Below are 18591 nucleotides of genomic sequence, written 5' to 3'. Positions count from 1 at the left end.
TGAAAAAAGTGCAGGAAGTGAGGAGGAGGGGGTAGAGAGCTAAGTATGGTATTTTTTGCTTCCCCTTTAAGCGAATGGTAAAGCTACACCGAGATTCCTAGAATGCTCTAACTAATAAGCTTTGCTCCATCAGAGGAAAGGAGATACCAAACCTTGCTCCTCATCCTCACCTACACCTCCCCTCCCCTTTATGCCCAACCCAAACCCAAACCCAAACCCAAACCCAACAAGGAGAAGAGGCCACCTCCTCCTCCCGCCTTAAGCTAAGCCTCCTGCAGCCAATCCCGGCCGGATGCGGTTGCCCCTGCCCGCAAAGCGATCCCAAGAAGAAGAGGAGAGCAGTCAGAGGGGGGGAGGGATCGATGCAACGGCGCAGCTCGGAGCGCGGCCGGCAGGGGCTGGTGTGGGCGGCGCTGATCGTCTGCTCCGTGCTGGCGGTGCTGGTCATCATCACGGGCGTGGTGGTGTTCGCCGTCTACCTGATCTACCAGCCCAAGATGCCCTACCTCCACGTGCCGGCGGCGCACCTGGGCCGGCTGGACTACGACCAGTCCGGCACGCTCGGCGTCGAGATGGTCCTCATCATGGTCGCCGAGAACGACAACCGCGCGGCCGCCGCGGGCTTCTCGGACGTGGCCTTCACGCTCAGCTTCCACGGGATCGACGTCGCGCTGCTGCGCGCCGGCCCGTTCGAGGTGCCGCGGAACAGCTCGTTGCCGCTGCAGTACGACGCGCGGGCGGGGCCGGTGCCGCTCGACGCCGACGCCATGGCGGCCATGGACGCCGCGCTCAAGGCCGGCCTCGTGCCGTTCGACCTCGCCGGCCAGGCCCGCACGCGCTGGCGGGTCGGCCTCTTCCTCTCCGTCCGCTTCTGGACCCACCTCTCCTGCCGGCTCTCCTTCTTCTGGCCCAACGGCACCGCCCTCCACCCCAACTGCACCTCCCGCGCGCACTGAGTTAGCCCAACCCACAATTTATTTCCCAATTTCTTCTCCTCTAAAGACTCCTTATTAATTAGATTCTTCTTTTTCCCTTCTTCTTCTTCTTATCATTTCTCTCTCTCTCTCTCTCTCTCTCTCTCTCTCTCTCTCTTTTTCTTTCCTTTTCCGGTCTATTATTATTGTTTTATTTTATTTTGGATACCGATAAACTGAAGTAAGTAATTGATTCTCGTGTACTGTAAAGATGGTAAGGTTGGGAAGAAGAACAAGAAACTATAGCGTACGTTAATGAGGTAGCAGAACAGGGGTCCCTCCTGCTTCATTCATATCTCGTCCTTACAATTCTTACTTCTACCGAATTTTTTTTCTTCTTCTTCTTTTTGTTATTATATTGTATTGTTATTGATGGGGTGGGGTGATAGATTAGAGTGATAGCAAATTAAGAAGGACCCTTTAATTTCTTCTTTTATCTGGCACTGGGCTTTGTTCTTTCCTTTTCTCCAAAGCAACGGCAGGGTAATGCATAACAGTAAAAGAAAAAAGAAATAAAATAGAAATCACTTTGGGGGAGTTCAAAAGCCTTGAAAAATTTGTATTCTTTCCTTTCTATCTTACCCAATAAAAAAGAGGCTAAAATCTGCAGTTTTTCTAGATCCTCAAATGGACTAATTGTCGCAGCAAAAACGTCTCAACTCCTCTGCTATTAAGCTCACTCTCGATCTGTTATTAACATAACCGCTACTCGGATTGCGTTGTATGATTGTTAGTTGTACGGAGGATTGAAGCGCCGATACCAAATGACAGTTTCACAGACCCTTTAAAACTATAGCTCCTGTAGCAATTGTTGCTTCTTTTACATCACCCAAAGCCACAGGATCTATAGATCTCCAGAGTCACCTACGAGCGAGGGATAAATGTCCGGTGAAAACTGCAAATAAACACAGGATACAGATCATTTACTAGAAACATAAAGTTCAGTAACCCAATGGGGAAGCTACTGATTAATTGCTGTTTCCAATTTTTAAAACAAATATGTTGTTCATTGATTGTCCTTGCACAAGCCAGTTATCATAACATGTTTGTGAACTTCGTTCACTCCTAGTGGGATGAGTTTAATTAAAGCGCTTAATTCAAATGAGAAAGCGCAAACTTAAATATCAATGATTTTTCCGAGTTCGGCTCGGATGATTGAACTTATTCGTTTGAATGGAGAGAAAAAAAGAGAAAATGAAGAAAAAAAAAGAAACAGTAATTTTATTTCAAGATGCTTGGATTAAGGAAAGAAAGATGCAAAAATCTTCCTTCATCTTGATCTTCGATCCAATTACTATTCGTATATCCAATCAATCTCAATTCTTTTGAAGTGACATAAGCTCTGAGTCTGTTGTTTCAAACTCATTTACTCTTATCATCTATCATATCCTTACTACATCTAGCGATTAATAAATTGTCCACCTATACACATATGATTAAAATTTCTCCTTTTTTTCTTTTTTATTTTTCTTGATGTATGTTGTATACTCGTAAGGGCATTTATGAAATCCAACCTTTTGAAAATAATTATCAAGATGAGTATTCTATACTCGTGGAGCCTGTCTTAAGCCACACAAAGCTTTATTCAATTAATAAACTTTATTTTTTGGACCTTTTATTCTATATCCAAAAAATTGTTCAATATAAACTTCTTTCTCAAAAAAGTCATTAACAAATGTCAATTTTACATCATTTGATGGACTTGCCAACCATGAAAAGTAGCTATTACAAGAATTAGTTGTATGGTATCAACTCAAGCTATAAGTGCAAATACTTCTTCATAATCTACTCCTTTTTCTTGTTTGTATCCCTTGTTAAATATAAAAATGTTTACATCTACTACTTTTTTTTGTTTGTATCCTTTTGGAACTAGCCATGTGCAACAACCCAACCCTACCTCCACCAGCGCAAAATGCTTAAACCCTAGTTATTATTAATTACTAGTGTCTAGGATCTGATATATAACCAATAAAAATCCCGTTCCAATCCGATGTGGGACTATTGAGGGTGTCACATACTTCCCCCATTTAGGCCTTGACGTTCTCGTCAACCCTGTCACACATACAATCAAAGATCATCAGGCGATGTAAGATTTTTCTCATTAGGCTTGTCATCCTGATCCTGGCTTAGCCTATCACCTTGTCATCCTAACCCTGACTTAGTCTGTCACCTTATTATTCTGATCCTGCTTCAGCCGAGACTGATCTCACACTTCCGGCCGGTGATTGGCTCTGATACCAAATGCAACAACCCGATCAGCTAGCAATAATAACTCGTTAGATCCAAACCACTGGCCCAAAATGCTTTAGCCTAGTTATTATTACTAGTGTCCATGGTCCCATATATACCCACTAACAATACTATTTCCATTCAATGTGGGACTATTAGGGGTGTCACACTGCGCCTTATATTGTATTATTTGTCCACCAATATTGTATTTGATCTTGTATATCCATCTTACTCCAATAGCGCTATATCCTTTAGGAAGTGAAGTTTCCACGCTTTATTCTGTTGTGGACTATATGCTATTGTAAATTATTGTTGGATAGCTTCTTTGCTACAGTATTCTTTAAAGTCATTTGAAGCGTATTCTTCTCTTTTATCTTATCTCAATATTTTTATTTTGTTTCTACTTACCCTTTCTACCAAAACTTTATATTTTTTGAAAGTAGGAAATATGAAAAAAAAAATTGGTAAAATAAATTCATATTTTTCTAGTGCAATCATACATAAAAATAATAAAATACTTATTTTTTCTATGAGACTCAGGAAAAGGATTACATATATATATATCTGTATGAACTAAATTTAGATACGTCGTTGCACACTTTATTTTGCTATTGATAAAAGAAAGTTTAGTTTGTTTTCCAATTATGCAACCTTTATATATTTATTTTGAGTTGTGTTTGATAACGAAAAGACCATCCACTATTTTTCTAGAGGATAACAACTTTAAAATATTATAATTTAAATGATCGTAACTCAAATATCATAATTTTAATTTTTTTTTAAATTTTGAGTGATAATACCTTTTAATTTCTGACTTTATATTAATACGAAATATTCGGTTTTTGGCATATGCACTTGCAATCATTTTTTTCGTTCTTATCCTTCAAAGTTAGGGTAGAACCCTCAAATGAATAATGTATCCTTTCTCCAGTAGTTGTTTGATTTTTAGTATGTTTCTCTTTAATTCTGGCCTATAATACACATTCAAGATGAATTCTTCTTGACCATTCTTCAATTAAAACATAACTTTTATTCTTTCTTTAACATGTATTTTTGATGAATCACCAAATTTCACATTGTGTAGTAAATGTAAAATTTAAACTCTGTAGAAAAATATTATATTTGTGGCAGATTTGTCTGTCTTACGAGCAAGGTGTTTATTTCAAAAAAAAAATTGAGCATTTTTCTACTATGTTTTCAAACTTATACCTTTTCCAAAAAAACTTTACAAAAGGCTTCGGAGCATGACAAATTGCCATCAACATTCTCGTCCATTTGAACAAATAGTCCCTTTCATTCACACGAATGATTCGAAGCATCTGAATTCAGAAATCATACGTTTTGTGTATTTTAAACTTCATCTTGGCATGTAAGCAGTAATAAAGTTATTGTAACTTCTTTTTCTATTGTACTGTTGATATAATAGTTTATTTTTTTAGTATTTTAATGCGAGCAATTTTTGCTATAGTGCCCATGTAAGTAGTAATAAACTTACTGTAACTTCTTTTTCTATTGTACTGTCGATGTAATAGTTCATTCTTTCAGTATTTTAATACTAGCAACTTTTGCTATAGTGACCATAATTTTTGCAATTATAATATTGGATATTTGATCTTGGCCCATTATAAGAACCTAGGCAACTATTATTACGTCTGCATCTTTTTGCCTATTTTCGTGTCGTGAATCCTGACCATTATTGTTGCTATTATGTTGGGCATTAATATATCTCTTTTAATTCTTATATTTATTATAATTATTTTCTCTATAATTTTTTGCCGTTTCACTTCATTTGGTTTACAATTACCAAAATGCGAGAAAGAAAGTCTGCCACACTTTCGGACTCCTTCACGCGGATTGCTTCATCTACTCGAAAGTTTTGTGGACGAATCTGTTTCACTTTGTCATCTTCTTTAAAGATGGCAGTAAGAACAACCCATGTTGTTTTGCTCGAAGTTTCTTTGACAATTTTCTTGAATGTCGGCAATGCTGGTTTGCTCGAAGTTGTTTCGGTAATTTTCTAGAACATCGACTACTTTACTATTTGGTACAGATAGAAAAGGCCTCTTTTGTTCTTTGTCTTTCGTTCTTGTATCATTCAACTCGTTTTAGCGAGTTACAGTTAATGCAGCTTCTTCTTGTTCTGTGTGTTCATGCCATCCAGTTTTAACTAACTCCCAATGGTCTTGAGAACCAAGAAGTGCTTTCATTAAATGCGCTAATTTTCGTAATTGTATTTTAATAATTATGAAATTTGGGTTTGGAGATGTTAATTGGCCTTTTTTTTGACAGAATTTTTTTCTAGCAACATAGTGCGTCCTCAGATACCAAATGTTGGTAGGCAAGAGCTAAATTAAAACAACTATAAAATACTTTAAATTAGAAATGTAAAATTTATTTACGTATGACTGAACATAAGTATGCATGAACTTAGTATAATTGCCATACAATTGGATTCTTACACAATAAATCACATGCCCTATATATAGAAGCATGAGAAGCTATAACTCTTCACAAAAAGAACATACCTACATTAGAGACATATGGCTAAACTAAAAAATACAATCATACAAAGAGGCATATTATTTCATAAGATACACATTCTTTCAAAAAATAAAATAATAAACAAGCTTAGAATCTAATAAATAGTGACCCCTTCATCACGTACTTATATTCTTTGCTTCCACCGTGAAATTATAAAAGTAGTTATGAAGCTCCCTATGTAGTGGTTGGTTGTGATCATTCATACATAGGGATCAAAAACTGGTTCGTGAGTGAGAGTATCAATCTCCATCTGGAACCTCTCCATAGCATAAGAAGGCAAGCACACGGCCACAAATATGCCCTCCTCCCCCTTGCCGTTCTTGGCCCGGGTGATGTAGTTCGCGACACCAAGAATCTCCCCCTCGCCGCCTTTTGCCGGCCCGCCATACACCCCCTCCCCCAACCCAAAGTCGACATCCTCGAACCCGGCCCTCGTCACGTCCGAAACAATGTACGTCTTCGCCACCGCGAAGTGCGGTCGGCCGTTTGAAACCAAGTAATCCACTGCCGACTGCATGAACTCGTCGGTCGCCTTCGCCTTCGCCTTCTTCACCAGCTCAAGGGCGTAGCCCAGCGGCTGCTCGCACAGCTTTGCCGCTGCAGACGACGCCACCGTGAACGCGAACGCGTTCCCGTAGAAGCCTGGAGGAAGAGGGGCCTGCGACCGCTTCCGGCCCCGCGCGTTCACGATGAACTGAACGCGAACTTCGTCTTCGGGGCCGTAGGCGAGGGCGGCGGTGCGGCTGCGCCAGATGGCTGCAGTGATCAATTCGAACCTGCTGGAGCTCATGCGGAGGTGTGCCGGCAGGTGATTCCGCAGAGCGGAGATTTCCTTGGGGCCGAAGAAGATGGGCCGGCGGACCATGTCTTTTGGGAGGACCGACGTCAGCTTGTCCTTGGCTATCTCTTCAGTCGAGAACTCGTACTCGGGGTGGTCGTGCGTGATGCATGGCGGAGAGCGGGCAGTGAGGAGGTCGCGGGCCCACACGGGTCTGACGGAGGGGGCGGCCGCGCCGCGCGCCAGCTCGCCGAGGGCCTTGAGGAACTGCATCACCCCCGGGGCGTCGGCAATGGTATGGTTGATCCTTAGGCCGAAGATGAAGCCTCCGCACTTGAGCCGCGTCACCTGCATGCAACGACATTATTATATTAATCTTCATTAATTGATAAGTAAAACATTAATTAACTACAATCAACAGTTAGTTAGTTTGCCGTTTATTTGAATCTTGCAATATATGACTAATGAGGACTGCTAGCACTATAACAGAATTAGGTTATAGGGACACATGTTTGGGACACTTTTGAGTAAGTGTCCCATTTACGCTAAAACTTAAAAACACATCTACTAATGCCTAAATATAAAGCCCAATCCAACCAAAAATAAAAGATTACTTTACTCAACCCACCACACCTAGTCCATTTGGCCCGATTACAAACAGAAAAGAAAAAAAAAAGAAAAATCAATTACCATCTTTTCTTCTCTCTTCACTCAATCTACTGAAATTCTAGACGAAAAGTCTTTACTGTCGTCCTCCTCCGCCACCGCAGCCAACGAGATGAGTTTCGGCGGTTGCTAAATGCTTAAATAAGTATTGGTAAATTAGCAGCACTCTTGTAGGTTATAGCGACACTCTTTAGCTGTCACTATATACCTAGCGACCCCACATATAGCAACACTTTTTAAAAGTGTCGATAATTTAGCTAACAGCACTTTTTTGACATGTACCTACATTTAAAAGTGTCGCTATAGACCGTTTTTGTTGTAGTGTAGCATTCAGAAATTATAGCGTCTTTATGTTGGGGTGTTAGTATATATATGATGCAAAGAGTTTTCATTATTTTATATACATTTATGAAGCAGATAGGCAACAATATATATTGTTAAATATGTCTCGAATTTTAGTACTGTAAGGTTTTCTAATCCTATTCTGTTTTGATTATCCCATCAAGTTAAGTTTAGATTATACCTAATCTAGTTAAGATATTCCTAGTCTTAGTGGATTTGTATTTCTAATCGTATTAGGATTTAGCCACTATTATAAATATACTCTTTTTGCTATTAATTTGGTGCGGCAGATGAGAGAGGAAATATGAATGTATTTTTGTAATTAGTGTTTTACGAGAGAGGCATATTTTGTACACCACTTTGATTATAATAAAGATCTCTGCTTTGTTTTTGCCCGTGGACGTAGGCTGGTGGCCGAACCACGTAAATATTGTGTGCTTCATTTTTCTTCTCTCTTTCTCGGATCTCTTTCTAGTATTTTTCCACCCGACGTACTAGATCTTCTCGGTTTTAGTTCTGACATATATCAAATGCCCTTGGAACATTTCACTAAAGCTTTTTTAGATCTACAATTGAAAAGAAGTATAAATTTACAGTTTTACTATATATCTTGTCACTTCTTTTTTTTTTTTTTTAATTAGCTACCAGCGATAAGCAATTTTGTAAACCCTTCAATATATAGAGGATTGTAAGATATATTTTTTAAAAAAATTGTGGACTTAGTATTTTTTTAATTATTATTATTAATATGTGGCACACGAAGAAAAAACTACAGAAAAACTACCTGAATATAGAGGAGAGGGCAGTCGACGATGTAACTTCCAGTAGAACCCTGCTGGAGCGGGCAGAGCAGCTCCTCATGGCAAGGGAACGGCGGGCAGAGCGCGCCTTCAAGATCATCGAGCCGGACGTCAGCATCAGCCTCCGCAAACACGGCGCCCTCCGCCGTGCATTCCACGGCCAGCTTCCTACCCGCGCCCTCCCGGAGGCGGCCCGCGAGAGTGTAGTAGAACACAAGCGCCTTCGCAAGAGCGTCTCTTATCACCGTCGCCGGGTCCTCGCCGTCTTTCGCACCATTGCTGCTTCGGTAGACGTGGATTCCGGAGCTGTAGAACCGCAGGCCTTCTTGGTCGTCGACGTCGGACAGCGGCTTGAGCTCGCGCGGCGTCGGCTCCGCCGGCGCCACGAGCTCGAGCTCGCCCCGTCGCACCGCGAAAACCGGAGATGAGGATTCCATGGAGCGAGAATGAGCTTGATTTTGATTTCGAGGGATGTAAGGTAAAGTTCGGTGTTTGAATCGGGCTGAGCTTAAATTGGTGCTGCATTAACTGAGAGTAAGTGCACTTGAACGCCCTATTTATAAGTTTATATATGGGGTTGGTCAGTCAACATGCCAAGCTGGTTGGTCTTCAGAGAACGTGCACATTAATCTTCCGCTCCCACTGAATAGATACTTTGATGAATGAACGGATAAGAACGCACTCTCACATTGCTAGCTGCATTTGGGGGGTTTTAGCTCACAAGTTGTGTCTAAAAAAATTTATTTTAAAATAAAATTTTTAGTTCTAAATCTAAATTTTATTCAGCGGCGCGAAGTCAGGTCGGAAAAAATAAAAAGAAAAATAGTGAATTATTTACTGTTTTTATAAAAATAGTGAAAGATTCACCGCTTTAAAAAAAATTGTGTAGTTCCGTAGAAACAGTGAATAGTTCATTGCTTTTAAAAGTTTGATTTCGTCCATCACTTTTAAAAGAACACGGAGCACATCTCACATAAAATACTCCTCTTACTTGAACATGTTTGATTGGTTGAATGTAAAGCAGTGAAAATAATACTTTAAAACAAGCGACGCTTTATCCATCATTTGGTTTACGAAAATGGATATAAAAGCTGCTCATTTTACAAAAGTGGGTTAAGAAAGTGATTTATAATTAAACCTCACGTTTTAACTTCAGCTCCTAAAATTCTGAAGTCAATGAAAATGAAGAGTTTATCTAAAATGTTATATTTGATTTTAACTTTAATTTTTGAATTTAGTTTTAGAGTTAAATTTTAATTTGAATTTGAATTAAAATTATAAATTTAATTTCACATTTTGAATATTATTTGTAATTTCAAATTCAATAGCAAATTAAATTTTAAATTTACATTTACAAATTTATATTTAAATTTAAAGTTTACATTTAAATTTTTATTTAAATTTGAAATTAAAATTTAAATTAAAATATCTAAATTTTAATTTTATGCAAATTTCTTTTAGCTCGGAGCCTCATTTTGAACTTTAAATTCAAATTGTTTCAAACTATAAATTCAAATTATCTATTGAAACATGAATTCAAAATATAAACTTTTATGCTTAAATTTGAATTTAATTTCAATAATAAGTTTTAGTTTGAACTTTGAATTTGATTTATAAATTTAAATGATCAATTTGAATTTATAAATTTAAATGATCAATTTGAATTATAATTTAAACTCAAATTTTAATTTAAATTTAAAATTTAATTCAAATTATGAATTCACGTCCGAATTCAAAATTTATAATCTAATAGTAAATTCAAAATTTGATTCAAAATCATGAATACAAATTAGATGTAATAAAATAATTAAACAATCGAAACTACAAAACCATAATTTTTTTTACTTTATAGCTAACTAACAATCGAACTCAAAAGCACTTAATTTTGTAAATGACGCTTTTGTAAAAATAGCTTTTTTCACTTCAACTACTTTCAAGCAACCAAATTTTATTAAATTTACAATCTCACATATCCATTTTTCTTTTTTTCTTTTGAGAGAGATTGATATCTGTTTTGTTCAATATTTTTTAAAAAATAAAGTATCCTACAAATAAAAGTTTATGCTTCGAATTTGAAATCTCAAATAATTAATTACCAAATCTTTAGCCAATTGTACTAAAAATAGTGAGTAAAAATAAAAATTTGAACACCAAATTATATAAAACTTGACTCAAAGTTAAGAAACCAGTAGTGCAATTTACCCCATAAAAAAAAGAAAAGAAAAGCATATTTAGGCCATCGCCCACTATAAGGGAAGGGTCAACGTCAACTCCCTCTAAAAGAGTCAACAGCCACCGTACGTTATTTAGGCGGATTCAACTTAGATCCACGTAGATCGACGCATAGTTTGACCACTGCTCTTAAGTTTGATTTATGGTTTGTAGTATTTTAATAATTATTCATATTTTTTAATTAAAATTATTTAAGTTATTATCATTCAATTTAAGTTAGATAATTGTATAATATGTTACTGTAGTAGTAGAATCATTATAAGTTTTCAGATGATTAAAATGTTAAATTATCGTGGGTTAGGAGAAATTTTCATTTTCTTGATAAAAATTATTAGTATTTCATTAATAAAAATATATTAACTTGTAAATATTTTTCAATTCAAGTTGTTTAGTAAGTTAATAACATAACTTGCAATTCCAAATATTAAATATATGTATTACATTTTGGGCTAATTAAAAATCTTAACCCAACGGTTCCTTTCAGCTATTCGAACTAAGGGTGCATTTGGTTCAAAATAAAAAAAAGAATCGGTATAAGAAACGAAGTGATAGGACCCAATATGTTTGATTTAGAATAACAATTGGATGTTTGATTTAGAATAACAATTGGAATCAGTATGATTGATTCTTACTTTCAACATCTAAAAAATTCTGATTATCAAAAATTAAAATTAAAATTAAAATGTAAAATATAAAAATAACTTAAAATTGAGTTTGCACCTCAAAATATGAAACTAAATTTATAATTTAAATTCAAACTAATTGTTAAATATTAAAAAATTTATACCAAAATATTGAAATGATGAGTCAAAATTTTAAAATTTAAAATTGAGTGGTCAATTCAAAATATGAAACTAATTTTTGATTTGATCCAATTAAATTTAAATTTAAATTTATGGACCAAATTAAAATGCTTGATAGAATTTATATTTTAATTTAATTTCTAAATCAAAATCTAGAGTCAAAAATTCTAATTTCCTAATTTCAATTTATATTTTAATTAATTATCAAAGTCAAAAAATTAAATTAAATTTTAAAGTAACAATATAAAATGTAATTGAGATAGTTTCATAAAGTGTATTCTTTCCACTTGAATTTAACTTCAAATCCGGCCTCTTAGGCTGGATTGAAAAAATAAATGATTGAAGAATTCCTATTTACCCAAAAATTAGAATTAGAGTCGAACTCTCGCATGTCAAACACCGATTTGTCTATTATGATTCTAATTCTTGTATAATTACTTATCCCGGGTCCCCGCGCCAGGGCCCGCCCTCGCCACGCGGCGCCAGCGCCGGAGCCCGCCCCCGCACGCGGGCCCGGGCCTGCGCTCTTCTCCCTCGCCGGCCCGGCCCGCACCAGCGCCCGCGGCCGCCCGGGCCCGCGCCCTCGCCCGCGCCACAGCCTCCTCGCGACACGTGTGCAGTTATTGAGGAATAATATATAGTTATAGATTATAGATTATAGATTATAGATAGATGGATAATTACTTATATATCTCTTAAAATTTTTAACGTATTTTATATATTTTTATTTTTTATTTCAAATGTGTCCTCATATTATTTTCTATTATTCAAAAATAATCCGTCACAGTACCTGATAAGTAATCTTGGATTAAATTCGAATTAAGTTTCTAGCAAAATTAGAAAGAAGTCGAATACCTCTTTGTCCCTAACTTGAGAATAAATAAGAAAAGTTGATGACGATAAAAATGTATATTTGAAAGCACAAAAGATTAAAATATTTTTTTTATTACTAACTTAAGGGGCATAAAAAAGTTGGCGGCGGTAGAACAATATATGTGAAAGGACAAAATATTAATTTTATAGAGATAACGGTCGTTCCTAACCGTTTATTAACTGAATTTAACTGTTGAAATATATTTGAAAGACCCCGCGACTCATAAGACATGGGTCGTCTCTTGGCTAGCGGAGTAGCCAAGCCTAGTGTTTCGTGTGAATGTGCAACGGATGGTTGAAGAGTCGCGGGCCTAGGGCAATGTCGTGTCGGAGACAGAGGTCGATGACATTATGGAGCGGGAAGCATCCGAGAGGCTTTGGTCCTAGGATCGCTTGCACTACTTTATGCCGTCTCGGATATCTGTGGGGGAGCGCGCAAGCGGATGAGGATTAGTCTTGCGATGGATGGCCCGCCGTAGAGGGCAAGGCTCACGAAGGCAAGTGTGCTGAGCGGGGATTCGCAGGGCGCGGTGCCTACGAAAGTTGTGCCACAAGCTCGTCTATCTCCCAACGCTAGCGACTAGCGCGACACTCCGCACGCCCATGCTCCGCACATCCGTGCTTCGCATGCGACCGGTACGGCACACGAAACTTTAAAAGAGTTTTTTTTTTTTATATGAACCTTCTAAACGGGATAAATAAGAAAGTCTGAAATTTTTTTTATGAATATATAAGTAATGAGAAATGATTTCGTACTTTATTTTATAAAAAATAAAAAAATTATCGTTGATTAACAATGGTTAAAATTTCATTTCATTATGTAGTGGTTAAAAGGTTATTTCATGTGAGGGTAATTTTGTAATAAACTAGGTAAAATTTTAAGAAAGTTTTGACCAATATCCCAAATTTAGTATTAATTTTGCAACAAATTTAAGCATTAATTTAAAATTTGATTGATATCCCAAATTTTAGACATTAATTTTAGAAATTTTAGAATTCTTCTAATTTACGCATTAATTTAAATTTTAGAAATTTTAGAAATAATAATAAATATGTTGAATTTAAATATTTAAATTTAAATAAGAGAAATTTTGTGTTACTATTTTAACAAATTTAATGTTGATAATAACGAATTCAACATATTTAATTTGTTTAAGAAACTTTTAAATTACCTTTAGCTTACGAATATTTAATTTTTTATTACAAACTTAAAAAATTTGAATTAGGTAAAAAAATTAAATTCAGTGTATTTAATTAATATATTATAATATTTTTTAATGAAATATTTATACATTACGGATTTGAAAATGACAAAATATCTGTGGATTACGGATTTCAATGGTACATATATCCATAGTTTATCTGAATTCGAATCAAACACAAAAGGCGTACATAGTGAATTTACCTATACTAATTGCTAAATAGATATAGTATTTTGAATGTGGATATCAAAAATGAAAATTCGACATATTTAAATTCGGGTATGGATTTTAATTGTATCTAATCCGAATACCAAAACGGACCAAAAACCCAAATTTTTTTACGTTATATATAATATATATAATAAATATTAAATTTAAATAAGAGAATTTTGTGTTAATTTTAACAAATTCAATGTTGATAATAACGAATTCAACATATTTAATTGTTTAAGAAACTTTTAATTCCTTTAGTTTAGAATAAACTTTTGATTTTGAAGAATCTACGGAGATTAGGCAAAACAACTTTTAGTAGGTTGAAAGCTCTTTTTTTTTTCTTTTTTTTTTTTTCTTTTTTTTTTTTTTTCCAAATGCAGTTTTTGAAATCTAAGGTATTACGTTAGGCTTCAATTACTTTTGCCACCTAACGAAGCCTACTTCTATAAACTTTTCAGTTCTACAAATTCGAAATGTACCATTTTAAAATCTAATTGATGAGAATAAAGATATTTAAAGATGAGTAGAAATAACTGCAAAAAAAATATTCAATTTTTTTTAAGAAATATAATAGTTGATTATCGTTGTTAGTTGGATTATTTGACTTAATTAAATATTTTCAGGTACAGTAAATTTTAGATGGAAACAACACTATATATTATGAGTAATATTCATGATATAAAAAGATTAGAAACAATAACAACAAATTGAGTTGGATCAAGTTGTGGAACATTTAACTTAAATTGTAGAAATTTTTTTTTTTTTTTTTTGAGAGAAAGGTAGCACCTAGCCCGCTGTGCTTCATTCAGTAAGGAAAAGTGAACTAAGCTTACAAGGTGGAAGCAGCTAAGGCTTCCTTGGCAAAAAGCGAACTCAGAGAACAGAGAAACAAAACAAAAGTGGCGAAAGAAGGAAGGAAGAATTTATAAAAAAGAAAGTGGGGGAGGGGAAATTGGTTACATGAGTGAGCTCCAGTCACTAAACAGGGTTGAGGCTCTGTCCAAAGCTCTCTCGACGTTGGGGAGACTAGAACGGAAGACGAAGTTGTTTCGCTCAGTTCAGAGGACCCACCAAGTGGCCGCAAGCTTGGTTAGACCTTTGGATCTTAAAGAGGCGTCGGGCGTCTGTGAAATTAGACTCCAAAGTCCTCGTACGTCCCCGCCCGAAGCCAAGTTGTGTGCCCCCGCCCGTCGTCGAAGAAGAAAACGGGCGAAGACACAGTTGCAGAAGAGGTGGTCGGCACATTCCAGGGAGGCAGCACAAAGGACGCAGGAAGGGTCCAATTGTGCCCCTCGCCTAATCAATCTGTCAGCCGTGAGCAGCCTCTTGCGCAGGAGCAACCAGACGAAGGTTTTGATTTTAACCGGGATCTTAAGTTTCCACAGGTGTTGATTGATCGGCTCACTTTGTCCGGCGAAGGTGATAAATTTGTACAATGAGTTAACAGTGAATTTGCCGTGAGAGGTCCACCTCCATATAAGTGAGTCCGGTCTTGTGCTTGGGGAGAACTGAAGTAGGCGTTCCTTTAGGAGTGCTAACTGTCTTCTATTTCCCGAGGAGGCTGAGGCTAAGAATCCTGTACAGATGAAACGCCATCTCCAGCCGAGATGATTCCAGCATTGGGAAATTCGGACATCCTTGTTCCTGATAGCCGAGAAAATATCTGGAAATTCTGTGCTCAGCGGTGTTTCCCCGATCCAAATGTCCTTCCATAGCCTGATGCTGCTTCCATCACCCATGCCATAAGAAATGCCACATTTAAACACTTCTCGGCACCGAATCACTCCTCTCCACCACTGTGAGAAGGGTACAAAGGTATTTCCCTCGTGTAGTGGTCTTCTTCTCGAGTAGTAGAGTTGTTTAATAAGGTTACACCAAGGCAGGTGTGGCTCAGTCAGAAAACGCCACCACCATTTAGAAAGGAGAGCTAAATTCATTGAATCCACGTTTTTTATTCCTAGTCCTCCTTCGGCCTTGCTCTTACAAACGGTTTTCCAATTAACGAGGCAGGCTCCCCCGGCAATTTTGGAGCAGCCTTTCCAGAAAAAGGCTCTTCGTAAGGCTTCGATTCTAAGTAGCACCCACCGTGGAGCCTTGAAAATCGAAAGGTAGAAAAGCGGTAGGTTGGTTAGGACAGAGTTAATAAGAATAAGCCTTCCTCCTTGAGATAGTAGTTTAGCTTTCCATCCTTCGATTCGCAATCCTATGCGATTGATTACGACTGACCAGTCTTCCTTACGAAGGGGCTTATTGTGGAGAGGCAGTCCCAAGTAGCGGAAAGGTAGTTTGCCCACCTGGCAATGCAAGATATCAGCTAGTCTGTCGCTCTTGGTTGGGTTCGCGCCAAGGTAAATTAACTCCGTTTTGCTTTTATTGATTCGTAAACCGGAAGCCCATTCGAAGATTTTCCAAACAAATTTGAGGTTTCGCATGTATCGTTTCCGCGGCTAGCAAAAAAAGATTGTGTCATCTGCGTATTGTAGGAGCGTCGTTTTGCAGTCATCGTTGGGGCCAATTCCGTGTAACATGTTATTTTCCGCAGCGGCTTGAGTTATCCTGGCCAGGCAGTCGGCCACAAGTATGAAGAGGTAAGGAGATAGAGGGTCGCCCTGTCTAATTCCCTTCCTTGTCTTGAGCCACTTCGTCGGGATATCATTCACGAGTATTGCTACTTTGGCGTTGCTGATACATTGTTCAATCCAACCCCACCATTTGTCGCTGAATCCAAGCCAGTGCATGATGTTTTTTAGGAATGCCCAATTGATGTTATCGAATGCTTTTTCGAAATCTACCTTTATGCTCACGCATTCCGTATTCGATTTGGTGCACCAGTTGAGTAATTCGCTAGCGGCGACAAAGGAATCGGCCAGCTGTCGATCTTTGATGAAGGCTGATTGAGTAGAGGAGATGATATTTGGTAGAGAACGTGATAATCTGTTGGCCAGGACCTTAGAGATGATTTTTTGGATGCCGTTAATGAGACTAATTGGGCGAAAGTCGTTTACTTTTCGCGCTCCTTCCTTTTTTGGGATAAGGCAGACGAAAGAATAGTCGATCGGCCCAGAAAATAATTTGTCTTCCTGGAGGTCTAGAAAGATGTTAAAAATGTCCTCCTTGACGGTCTCCCAGAAAGATTGAAAGAAAATAAGGGGGAAGCCGTCTGGCCCCGGAGCTTTGTCGCTACCTAGTTGAAAAGTTGCTGTCTTGACTTCATCGAGCGTGAACGAGCTTGTTAGAGTTTCCGGGTTGATCAGCCTATTGGTGTGATACAACCCACTCCAGTATCCGTGGGACACTGAAGGGTCCTCAGCGCGGCCAAAGAGGTGGTTGAAGGAGTTGAAGAAGTGGGCTCGCTTGTGATGTTCGTTGTAGATAGTATGACCAAAGTCGTCTTCAATAAGTTCGATGACGTTGGAGCGTTTCCTCCCGTTGGCAACCGCGTGGAAGAATTTAGTATTGCGATCGCCTTCCTTGAGCCAATGTTCTTTCGACCTAATTTTCCATAGGATTTCTTCTTCTTGTAGAATAGTCTGTAGCTGAGCTTTTAAGGCAACCCGTCTCTGTAGAGAAGCCGGTGTCAAGGTAGTGCGTTCTTCTAGAAGATCTAAGCTTTGAATTTCATCCTGCAGCCGCCTTTTGGTGGAAGAAATGCAGTAAAAATTTGTCTTGCACCATTCCTTGATTCTGTTTCTGCAGTGTCTGAGTTTGGCTGTTATCGTGAGGATTGCCGAGGTCTTAGGAGCGACTTCGTTCCACCAACGCGAAACTTTAGAGACGAAGTCCTCCTTAGTAAGCCAGACGCGCTCAAACCGAAACCTCCGGGTTGAAGGGGGGAACCCGGTAGATAGTACAATGGGTGTGTGGTCGGAAGTGATCCGAGGGAGGGCTTTGACTTTGCTTAGAGGATAGGTTTGGTCCCAATCCGTTGAGACGAGGAACCTGTCGAGTTTAGCCAAGCTAGGCCTATGCTGCATGTTCGACCAGGTGAACAACTGATTGGAGATGGGTAAGTCTATAGCCGCCAGGTTGGTAATAAGGTCGGAGAACATGGCCGTAGCTCTGGAGCTCCAAACATTTCCTATCCTTTCCTCTTGACTTTTGGTGAAGTTGAAATCCCCACAGATCACCCATCTGTTGTTGCAAGTCCCGTTAAGAGAGAGCAATTCAGAGCAAAAGTCTTCCTTTCCATCCCAGGTAGGCGGCCCGTAAACGTTAGTGAGATAGAAGACTTTTCCACTTGCGAGGTGGGTCAGTTGAAGGGTGAGCGAATGTTGACGGAAAATAGCTTCATTGCATGAGAAGAATTTCGAAGACCAGCAAGTGATCAAACCACCGGAAGCCCCGGACGCGGCGATGAAGTGACACTTATCGAAGATAGAACCACAGCAGGTGCGGAGAAAGGAGCGCGACACGGACTCAACTTTGGATTCTTGAAAACAAACCACAGTACAAAAAAGGGAAGACACTACAGACTTGACATTACGACGCTTGACAGCGTCGTTAAGACCACGGACATTCCAGCTAAGGATGTTAAACATCGCAAAGGATAGACGACCTCACACACAAAAGCGACGAACACAGAAATAGCTCGAGTTCGCACAAATCAGCCGTTAGCTTCTTCACGGAGGAGCTTGCAGAGCCGCAGAGATTCGGCATCGGAGAGGTCCACTCCGCAAAGTAACCCTTTCGACTTGACTTTGGAACAGGTCCACTCGCCTTCTCCAAGAATTCGAATTGTAGAATTGTTGAGGGTAGTTGTTGTGGGTTCAAGTCCCGTAGGTAGTGTTTGGTTCGGAAACAAAGGGGAGAATAAGCCCTTGTTCCTCCTTTTGTTCCCAAATGTAGCGTTTGGTATCCGAGAACAGTAGTTCTCGGGTTTCTGGAACTGACTGGAACTGCTGTTCCATCTTTTTCTGGAACAAGCTTGTTCCCGAATGA

The 18591-nt window shown here is 38.4% G+C and overlaps 2 protein-coding genes across 2 annotated transcripts; one reads left to right on the top strand and one right to left on the bottom strand.

The window, feature by feature from the left end:
- LOC109725486 lies at positions 1–1410 on the top strand. Its single transcript, XM_020254691.1, has one exon. It carries the CDS (start codon positions 363–365, stop codon positions 954–956), a length of 594 nt encoding a protein of 197 aa, XP_020110280.1. The 5' UTR covers positions 1–362; the 3' UTR covers positions 957–1410.
- Positions 5668–8841, bottom strand: LOC109725499 (benzyl alcohol O-benzoyltransferase-like). The gene is made up of 2 exons (XM_020254709.1): positions 8315–8841; positions 5668–6870 (listed from the first exon to the last, which is right to left on the bottom strand). Exons 1-2 carry the CDS (start codon positions 8765–8767, stop codon positions 5944–5946), a joined length of 1380 nt encoding a protein of 459 aa, XP_020110298.1. The 5' UTR covers positions 8768–8841; the 3' UTR covers positions 5668–5943.

The sequence above is a fragment of the Ananas comosus genome, linkage group 20, assembly GCF_001540865.1.
Source record: "Ananas comosus cultivar F153 linkage group 20, ASM154086v1, whole genome shotgun sequence".
In the NCBI taxonomy this organism is placed as follows: domain Eukaryota; kingdom Viridiplantae; phylum Streptophyta; class Magnoliopsida; order Poales; family Bromeliaceae; genus Ananas; species Ananas comosus.
The sequence above is the reverse complement of the archived record's forward strand: the minus strand, read 5'-3'. Positions and strand labels throughout refer to the sequence as shown.

Bases quoted from the DNA above. Each gene is read 5' to 3' on its own strand.
- LOC109725486 (XM_020254691.1), top strand. From the start codon at position 363: ATGCAACGGCGCAGCTCGGAGCGCGGCCGGCAGGGGCTGGTGTGGGCG.
- LOC109725499 (XM_020254709.1), bottom strand. From the start codon at position 8,767: ATGGAATCCTCATCTCCGGTTTTCGCGGTGCGACGGGGCGAGCTCGAG. The intron at 6,871-8,314 runs GTAGTTTTTCTG...CGTTGCATGCAG, and splicing joins GCCCTCTCCTCTATATTCAG to GTGACGCGGCTCAAGTGCGG.